Source organism: Durio zibethinus, chromosome 19 (genome assembly GCF_047325235.1).
Source record: "Durio zibethinus cultivar Kanyao isolate XHJ-2024 chromosome 19, ASM4732523v1, whole genome shotgun sequence".
NCBI classification, from domain to species: Eukaryota; Viridiplantae; Streptophyta; class Magnoliopsida; order Malvales; family Malvaceae; genus Durio; species Durio zibethinus.
Window position 1 is genome coordinate 24,582,953 of NC_143180.1, and position 10,430 is coordinate 24,593,382.

Consider the following 10,430-nt stretch of genomic DNA (forward strand, 5'->3'; position numbering starts at 1 on the left):
AGAAAACAAAAGGGAGAGCAGTTAAAAGGAGTAAAGATAATAAGATAAAAACCGAAAGGAGGAAGGGTTGATAAACGCATGTGCAAGTGGGGGCCATGAGGCCTAGCGGTTGGTAGTCTTAACTGGAACATTTGCATGTGCAGACTTTGATCCTTGTATATGACCTGAAAATTTGAAAATATGTTTTCGTGTCCTTGGCTTTTTTTCTTCAACGTGAGGATTGCTTGCTTGTCTCTTCTTCCTATCCAAGTCCACATTGCACCGGGCCCCATTCTTTTTACTTTATTTCCTATATAAACCCTCTCTTCCTTCCCTATGTCACAAGCATCCAGCACTAAACACACCAGCTTTTTAATTAGCCTTTCTCTCCCTCGCCGCTCACTTCAACTAGTATTATTCACAATGGCAATAGCAGCATTGTCTGCAACTTCTCTTCTGCTTTTTGTCTTTAATTTTTGCCTGCCTGGTGCCTTTGGTGACTATGGGGGAGGATGGCAAGGTGGCCATGCTACATTCTATGGTGGTGGTGATGCATCTGGCACAATGGGTAAGTTTAGGGAACTTTTGTCATTTTATACAAAAGGAAATAGAGGAAAAAGGGCAACAAACTTAAAGGTGTGGGGCAATGAAAAGTTAAAGGAAGCTATAATAAGATTATGAGGCTTTGCCCAAGTGGCTTATCCATCTCTTTTACGAGTTGAATTCTAATAAGGTTGGGCTTCAATCACAGCCCTTGCATGGCACCTTTTGGAATATATATATATATATATATATATATATGTATGTATGTATGTATGTATGCAATGAAAAGTTGAAGGAAGCTATAATAAGATTATGAGGCTTTGCCCAAGTGGCTTATCCATCTCTTTTACGAGTTGAATTCTAATAAGGTTGGGCTTCAATCACAGCCCTTGCATGGCACCTTTTGGAATATATATATATATATATATATATATATATATATATGTATGTATGTATGTATGTATGTATGTATGTATGTAATAACTTGTTGTTTTAAGTCCTTTTGTGCACTTCAAAATTGCAATAATTAGTAACTTTAAATGGTTTATAACTTCTAAGTTTACTTAAACTAAGAGTTAGTTTTCTTTTGGCTTCTTATATGCACTGCTGCTATTTCAGGAGGTGCTTGTGGATATGGCAACTTATATAGCCAAGGCTATGGAACTAACACTGCGGCACTTAGCACTGCCTTGTTTAACAATGGATTAAGCTGCGGTTCTTGCTATGAAATGAGGTGTGACAATGACCCCAAATGGTGCCTGCCTGGATCAATAACCGTCACTGCAACCAACTTCTGCCCTCCTAACCTTGCTTTGTCCAATGACAACGGTGGCTGGTGCAATCCTCCTCTCCAGCACTTTGACTTGGCTGAGCCTGCCTTCTTGCAAATTGCTCAATACCGTGCTGGAATTGTCCCCATTTCATTCAGAAGGTAATAATTAACAACCCTTACGATGAAAAATTAGTTAAAAATAGTCATTTTACTAAGATATTTTGATTTAAAATATTGATCGAGTTCATCTCAATAACATATTTATGTTGGTGCAAACAGAGTCCCCTGTTTGAAGAAAGGAGGAATCAGGTTCACAATCAATGGTCACTCTTACTTCAACTTGGTCCTGATCACCAATGTTGGAGGTGCTGGAGATGTCCATTCAGTCTCAATCAAGGGCTCTAATACAGGGTGGCAAGCAATGTCAAGGAACTGGGGCCAAAACTGGCAGAGCAACTCCTACCTCAACGGCCAAAGTCTGTCATTCCAAGTCACCACAAGCGATGGCAGGACTGTGACCAGCTACAACGTGGCACCAGGAAATTGGCAGTTTGGACAAACATTTGAGGGTGGCCAGTTTTAGCGTTTCAGGAAATGGGAAGATGTGTATGTAATAGCCATTGTTTGAGACGGGGGAAGGTATAAAAGGGAGAGTTAGGGTAGGAGAGGCTCAGTCCCACTATGGCTGTCTATTGCTGAGGTGGTAAATTGGCACCCGCTAGGCCTTTATATATTTTTACTCAAGGATTGTGAGCTATAGTTTTAAGTAAACAGGGATATTCCATTGTTTTGGCTTTTGTTTAATTCATAGCCATTAATGAATATCAAATTAAAGGTTTCTTCACTTCATTTCAAAGTTTACCTTCATTTTTTTTTATACTAGTTTATATGAATTTGACTATAGATCCCAAATTGAAGGTTTCTTTTGCTGCATTTCTCAATATAAATTGGAAATTTTCAAACAGCAAAATTTTTTTAATTAATCCAAAAAACTACAACAACAATTTTAGTAAAAAATGCTTAAGCAAAGACACCTTGTTTATAACTATGGTGGGGGGTGGAGGTGGATTAGTCGAGAAGGAATGAAATAAAGAATTTGAAATTTTTGTTAGTATTTTAAGATGTGGGCAAGGGCAAAGAAATAAAGAATCCTATGCCAGCCGCCAGACACCCAACGACAGAGGTGAATACAGATGGAGAATCGAAAGGGAAAAACGAGAAAGAGAACATGATTTTCAAGGAATGGGTTATCACCATCGATTTGGGGATGGGTTTTGGGATAAGTGTGACACTTCAATCTTATTTTCGAATGTTACGAAAACATGTTATAATATATAAATAAAAATTTAAATTTAAATTCAAGAAATATTTTTTATAAAATAAAAAAATAAAATATTTAAATTAAAATAAATAATATCTCATAAATTAAGTGTAAATTTTAATTAAATATTATATATGGAGTAACTTGTAAAATTTTAATATTTGATATGTTTTTGATTACTTGATTTTATATATATTTAATGTGATTTTGATTATGTAATTTTATATATATAATTTTATATTTTTGTGTGCTTTTTTATTTGATTTGACAAAAACGTTAAGTTAAGAATGAAATATTATATGATATACAGATATAAATTTATTTTTAGAGTTTGAACCAAAGGATAAACTAAGCAAGAGAGAAAGAAAGATGCAAGTACGTCTTGAAGCGTATGAAACTCAGGATTTCTGAAGTTTTTTAAAAAATTTATCTGTGAAAAATAATTTCCACTTCATCTTTGTACACATGTATGCCACACCATCAAATGCGATTTATTCGACACAAAATAATATATTTTGGGACTAAATTGACTGACACCAAATATTCAAATTCTTGGAAATGTTGAGCGGTTGGAGAACATCAATGCCGCTAAATTATAGTTAAAAGGTAAGGTGGATGGGTTTCAACTTTCAACCATTAACTGAGAAAGAAAAATTGTCTTCGGTGATTGCTCTGGTTGAGTATGCCTCTCCTTCACTTCCATAGGAAGAGTAGTCTTCAACATCACAATCCCTTTCTTTCAACTCTTCAATCTTCTGCACAGCTTCTTTCAATTCCCACCTCTTCTCTACGTTCCATTCACAGCAGCACATCCCAATCTTCAACAACTTCAACATCTCACGTTCCTTATTCCTGGTACCCTTCATGTCCTTGTCAAAAACCTCACCTGTCCATTCTTCTCTCACAACTGAGTTCACCCAAGTTGCCAAATCAGCATTGCCCTTCCTGCCTTGTTTCAAGTAGTTGGCTGGGAACTTACCTGTCAGCAGTTCAAGTATCAGTATTCCAAGGCTCCATACATCCGTCTTTTTTGTTGTTCGGTCGTCTTGGGTGCATTCAGGGGACTTGTACGCCACCATGAACTGTTGAGCGTGCTCTTTGTTTATCACTGGAACTAAGCCATAGTCAGTCAGGATGGGCTCAAAGGTATGGTTCAGAAGCACATTGGAGGATTTTAGGTGTCCATGGGGTAGTGTCAGGCTAGAAAGCTCATTGTAGAGGTAAGTCAAGCCCTTTGCTACTCCTTTGATGATCTTCAATCGAGTTGGCCAATCAAGCCCCGATTGACCTGGAGCACGCCTAGCTGAGGAAATTAAGCCGAAAACTTATATTAATTGAGATCTTGTTATAGAATTAAAACTAATTCCAAACCAAGGAATGTCGAAAAGGGAGCGATCGTACCATGAAGATGGCTAGCCAGGCTGCCATTTGGAACAAAATCAGACACCAAAAGCTTCTCTTCTTTTCTGTAATAGAATGCCACAAGGGAAAGCAGGTTAGGATGGGATAACCTTCCAAGTCTTAGCATGTGCTCACGGAAGTCTTCCTTGCCCAAATTGTTCATTTGCCTAAACCTCTTCACAGCCATTGCTTGCCCATTCGGAAGGACAGCTTTATAAGATGACCCAAAGCTCCCACTGCCCAGCACCTCAGCTGAGGCCTTAAGCAAGTCCTGCAACTCAAACCTCTCCCTGTCATTCCTAACAAAATACAGTTTTGCATTTTCAGCGTTTTTGTAATGATCAGCTGATTGATCTTCTTTCTTGCCCACAATATTACCGGCTTTTTTCGCTTGGACATTTTTTACATGGGATGCTGTGGTTGGATCATGGCGGCAATAGTAAACAGCAGAAATAAGAGCTAAGGCAACCACAGAACCTGTTACGACGATGATTATTAAGATGGTCTGTGTCTTTGTCGAGGATTTGCATTGGGGCAGTGGCTTCCCACATAGGCTGTTCCCTGATCCATGCAAAAATCTTACATGTAACATAACATATTCAACAGCCACCTCTAATTAACTGGTTAGTCCATGCCCCAAGGGCTTGATCTTGGTTAAAAACTTGTTACTGCTACAGTTAAGAAAATAGCTATTAAAAAAAGATTAAATTGACTTTTATCGGATCAACATCCCATGAGGAAAGTGCTAACTTGGACTAGCACCTAATCCTTGTTATAATCAGTAATTGTCGAATTATGAGATACGGCATCAGATATATATGGTATATTGCATAAAGTTGAAGAATATGAATTCGAAATCTTCTATAACTTTGTTTTTTTTAACAATAGTATAGAACTTTGAAATTTACTTGGAATAGAAGGCTTGTTATTTAGCATTGGGGTGAAAACCAGAAATTTGATTAATGGTGATAAAGACTAGAAACTAAAGACTAACTAATGTTAGCATCATATCATATACTATATATTGATACCTGCGAAGAAGCTTGAATTCATGTTGCTCAACCTAGATGGTATCCGACCCTCGAGCAGGTTATTAGCTAGATTAACCATAACCAGACTGTTCTGCTGAAAATCCGGTATTCGTCCATCAAAACGATTCCCTTCAAGATTTAACTCCGACAATCTTGGCAATGCAGCAAGTGAGTTTGGGATTTTACCAGAGAAGTTATTCCGAGCCATATAAACCAGTTTCAAATTGTTCATGCCTGCAAAACCATCCTCGAGTATTTCACCTGAGAAACGATTGTATGACAAATACAAGACTCTCAAAGATGTAAGTTTGTTTACGTCCGGCAATCGACCATTAAAGCTGTTGTTCATAAAGCTTAAGGTACGCAAAAGCGACAACCCTGTCAGTGTGTCCACGTCGATTGCACCCATTAGACCCATATTTTCCAGCTTTAGTCCGAAAACTGACCCATTTCTGCAGCGCAAACCTGTCCAATTTGGAACGTCGCATGGACTTGGCCCTGTGTCATTCCAATCAGCTAGTGCAGGGCCATAATTGGATAAAGAGTTTTTAAACCTGAGAAGGATTTTGGCTTCAGTTTCACTCAATACTCCAATTACGAGGCATGTTAACATGAATAGCAACAGAAACCAATAATATGCTTTATTATGGCCCATTTTTCAGATGTGAAAGCTTCAGCTTTAGCCTGAAATTCAAAGAAAGCAAGAGAAGGGGAATGTTGAGGGAGGAGTCATGGAAGAGAAGACCAAGGACGACTAAGAACTTGATAAGGTGATAATCCAAAGGCCAAAGGGACAAAATGACATTGTGGGTGGGATTGACAAAGTCCCGGTAATGCCTAGCTGTCTGGCCGGCAACTTAATGCTCTGATTAATTATTAAGTGTTCGTCTCCTTCATTCATTCCATTTTTGGTGTATGTCTTAGCAAATTGTACCTATTCTTGGTTGACGTGTACCTGTGTGGCAACAACGTTGGTGCTTGTCTTTCTGAGGGATGGCAATGGATATCTTATAATATAATCGAGTATCTTAGAGCTATCTGATTAAATAGAATTAATTCGATATCATGTACATAACAAGCTAGATTAGAGCAAGGTTGGGATATGTAGTAAAAATATTGTCATTACCCAAGTTAGTCCTTAGTAGGGACATTAAACTCAGATAATAACGGTTTGGATATTATTCGATTCGATTCAGTTATTTTAATAATATATAATATTATGAAATTTTAAAATTTAATTTGAATTCAAATTGATTTTCTCTTAAAATTGATTCAATTTGAATCGAATTCTGGTTGATTAGTTTTTAAATTTTAATTTTTTATATGATATTTTTATAGGATTTTTAATATATTTAAATAGATTTATACATAAAATAATTATTTTTATTTTATAAAAATTTTAAATATATATATAAACTAATAAAAATATATAATTAAGTTTGGTTCGATTTTTTTTCAATTTTTCACATTCCATTTTGAAATTTGATTCAAATTTAATATATATATTTAATATTCAAATTAATCCGAACCAAACTAAATACTATGATTTTGATTTTTTATTTTTTTGATTATTTTTTCTCACCCCTACCATAGACAATAGATTCGTTAAAATTATATTTTGGATCCTTGTTTGTGGATATTCCCTTGCTGCTTGGATTTTTGGAATTGTGAGTTTAACTAACACAATTTAACTTTATTATAAACAATTATATAGACACATGATGAAATATATAAACTTTCTGATGAACTCTTGTTGGATTTGGATCTAAATTAGAAAAAGTAAAATAAAAAAGACAATTTAATTATATTTGTGTAAACAATTTTGGATACTACTATGCAGGTTTCCATTCAATGATGATTGACCTAAAAAAAAAAAAAAGATACAATACAATTTATTTATAATTATTTTTGAATTAATTATTTGTATCTAAATCCGAAGAACTGTTTGATATTTGAGGAATTGAGCCAAGATATTAAACATGTTGAACAGATTTGAGTAAAAAACGAATTTTTGTTTAGAAAATGAGTTTGGCTGATACCAACATTCGAGATTCAAATCCAATCCCGATTTGTCAGTCAAATGATATATATTATTTTTATATTTATATATAATATAATTTATATTTATAAAAAATAAATAGATATAATATTAATGTTGTATAAATATTAAAAATATTTTAATTATCCATTTTTTAGAATTTAATAAAAAAGCAAAGGTATAAAAAATTAAATAAAAATATCATGTTTTATTTGTCTAAATTTATTTTTAGAAAAGAAAAAATTATCTAGGTGCACATGTGTTCTATCATATATTAATTTAATTTGAATGTGCTTAAACAGAATTCGAGAGTCAAATTGTTATATCGAATCAAATTTGAACAAATAATAAGATGTTGATATCATATTTAATCTGTTCGAGTATATAAGATTTTAAATTTAGTACATGTGCATAATCTAATATATATATATATATATATATATAAATATAAAATTAAGATGATGTAAATTATACTATCTGAGTAAAATATTATATGTATAAAATTAATGTCAAAGAATATGTTTTTAATATTGCATAATGAAAGAATGAGCATAAACATATAATATTATAATAATAGTTATAATTATTATTATTATTATTATTTTGATTTGAGACCTTCGATATCTGATAATCATTTTAGATCCCGCTTAATTCAAAATTGAGTCAAGTTGTATTTCATAAGAAAAACAAGTTCTCTGACACATGTTTTTTTTTATTCACAAAATTCAAAATCGAGACATTATTTAAGAAAAATTAAACTCTTTAATCACTCGAATCAACTTATGTTGATATTATTATTATTATTATTATTATTATTATTAGTAGTAGTAGTAGTACTAGTAGACAACTACTTCTTTGTGATTGAAACGAGGATGTTAATTAGCTTCCCCTTGTTTTGACCCAGAGGGTCTGCTACATTTTTTGCAAACCTTGTGAATAACCTGCGTGGCCAAAATGAGATGAAAGCATTTGTTCTTAGCTGCTCTCATAGTTTTCGACAAGTTTTGCCCACTTTGGTACTTGTCCAACACTTTGTCTTTGCAATTAACATCGTCTCTAGGGTCCCAATCCACTTCAAAAACTTTTAATAATTCAACACCAAATAATGCCTCCCTTTCAACAATTCCACATACTTCTCCTTTGTAAGGTGTATACAATGGAATGTTAAAAAGAATCAGCATCAGCCTCTTTTACAAGTCCCTACAATCAAATACACACATCAAATCTATATAATATTTTTATTTGATAATTAAGTAAAACAAGCCACAGGTTGGGTTGTCCATTAAGTCTGCGACTTTAGCAAAGAACTTTCAACTAAGGGTGATAATGGTTAATTTGATTTTTTTGAATAATATTTAGTATTATGATTTTTAAAATTGAATTTGAATTTGTACCAATCTCTTTTGAAATTGATTTGATCTAAATTAAATTTTACTTATTTAATTCGGTTTGATTTATCGATTTTTAAAATTAATGTTTTTATATATTATTTTAATAGGATTTTTAATATATTTAAATTAACTTATATATAATACTTATTTTTAATTTATAAAAATTTAAAAATATATAAAAATTATTAAAAATATATAATTTGATTTGATTTGAATTTTTTTTTATTTTTTATATTTCAATTCAAAATCTAATCCGAACTTAATATATTTATAAATTTAATATTTGAATTTAATCTAAACCTAATAAAAAAAATCCGAACTAAACCGCGTATTACATAAAGATTCATTTTTATTTAATTTTAATCAAAAGTATATATAAATAAAGTATTAGTAACTTTCTTGGCAGGCCAAAGGAGTTTGGTTGACTTTTTTCACTTGCAAGTCTCTTTTTCTCTCCTAAACATTTATGTAGGAAAAAAAAATGAGCTTCATGGGAAAAGAAAATTACCTCTGCAACCAAGTCAAGAAGAGATTTTGCTAGCAATGCAAAACAACAACCTTCATTCCAAGGATTTGGATTGTTTCTACCCAAGAAGGTAAGTACCATTCCGCCCACCAGGTATTAGTTCTTCAGAGCGTGAAATCAGAAACATTGAGAAATCCTTTTGAAATTGCTTATGCATAGGCTTTAACTACATTGGCAGGACTTGATTTTGCCAGGTATATGTTTCCCTTGTTAGTATCCTTATGTTCCGGTGGAACCTAATCATTTGCTTAAATTCATAGAGACAAAACAAGTTACTATGCTTTAATAATAAGGCAAATGAAGATTAACCCATTGATCTCCTTCTTGGACTAAGAAAATAACTGATTAATAATGGAGAATTGGACATAAAGCTGACCTTTGAGGGCCAATGAATACTAGTTGAAGAATGTACAAAGTGAAGATTGGACTTGGAAAGAGTCTGCCATAGAAAGAACCTGGAACTCCTACTATAAAACAAGGCTTCAGTTTGTCTCCCGTCTTTTTCTCAAGCGTTTCATACAAAGTAGGGACTGACCGGAAAATTGAAATCATTTCCTGGAAGATCATTTAGAAACACTCGAACCTTTGGAAATTTCACATCTGCTTGTTGGTATATAATCCCATGGTTGGAGTCAATGACTTGAGATATGATGAGGAATGTGTTAGGACCCGAAGAGCAACCCAAGTCTGCTAACGTGCTTGTTTGCGGAATTTTGCTGAACATTTCTTTTATGGTATCGTCTAGGATGGGCAGTACCTTTGATACTATTGTTTTCTTAAAGATTATAAAAAAAATCTAGTCAGTACTCAAGTTTATAAGTTAGTAAATACTCTATCAGAATTGATCAGATGATTTAAACAGGTGAAAGAGAGAAAGAGACTTGTAGAAGGGAATTGTTTGCATAGCTGATTTCTTTATCTCCTGGATTCATGCAACTGTAAACATGTTTTCCTTTTGTCAAAACTTGCTGTGCTGATTTGCTTGTGTTTTGGCAGCAAAACACAAGAAAAACCAGAGGAGTTTCACACAATCTGATATTTCCTTCACAAGCGCATATATCTCAACCTTTTTTCCAGCGGTAGGTTTGATATTTAAGTTGCTATAAGTGCGTTTAACCCTGCATAAGCATATATAAAAACCAAACATGAGTTAGCTTAGTGCCAAAAATAAGCATATCAATAAATGTAATGATTCTTGTATTTATATCGTATAAAATATTAAAATTTACATATTTATATTATGTTTTATATAAAAATTAGGTATTATAATTTGTATCGATACGAAAATATAAAACATATTTTTAAAATTTTTTTAAATCTGTATATAATTATTACTAAAATTTAAACTATATCACTTTTTTATTTTATATTCGTATTATGCATTGTATCGCATTTTATATTAACAAATTTATATATCATCAACATACA

At 32.9% G+C, this 10,430-nt stretch overlaps 2 protein-coding genes and 1 pseudogene across 2 annotated transcripts; 1 reads left to right on the top strand and 2 right to left on the bottom strand.

Moving 5' to 3' along the window:
- Positions 1–320: 320 nt before the first annotated feature.
- Positions 321–2,138, top strand: LOC111309683 (expansin-A10). The gene is made up of 3 exons (XM_022908685.2): positions 321–547; positions 1,141–1,453; positions 1,574–2,138. The coding sequence occupies exons 1-3, from the start codon at positions 403–405 to the stop codon at positions 1,875–1,877; spliced, it is 762 nt and encodes a 253-aa protein (XP_022764420.2). The 5' UTR covers positions 321–402; the 3' UTR covers positions 1,878–2,138.
- Positions 2,139–3,012: 874 nt separating this feature from the next.
- On the bottom strand, positions 3,013–5,962 carry LOC111309684 (putative LRR receptor-like serine/threonine-protein kinase At4g31250). The gene is made up of 3 exons (XM_022908686.2): positions 5,048–5,962; positions 4,017–4,577; positions 3,013–3,918 (listed from the first exon to the last, which is right to left on the bottom strand). The coding sequence occupies exons 1-3, from the start codon at positions 5,700–5,702 to the stop codon at positions 3,245–3,247; spliced, it is 1,890 nt and encodes a 629-aa protein (XP_022764421.2). The 5' UTR covers positions 5,703–5,962; the 3' UTR covers positions 3,013–3,244.
- A 1,970-nt stretch (positions 5,963–7,932) lies between these two features.
- Positions 7,933–9,996, bottom strand: LOC111309448 (putative methyltransferase TCM_000331; annotated as a pseudogene).
- Between the last annotated feature and the right edge of the window lie 434 nt (positions 9,997–10,430).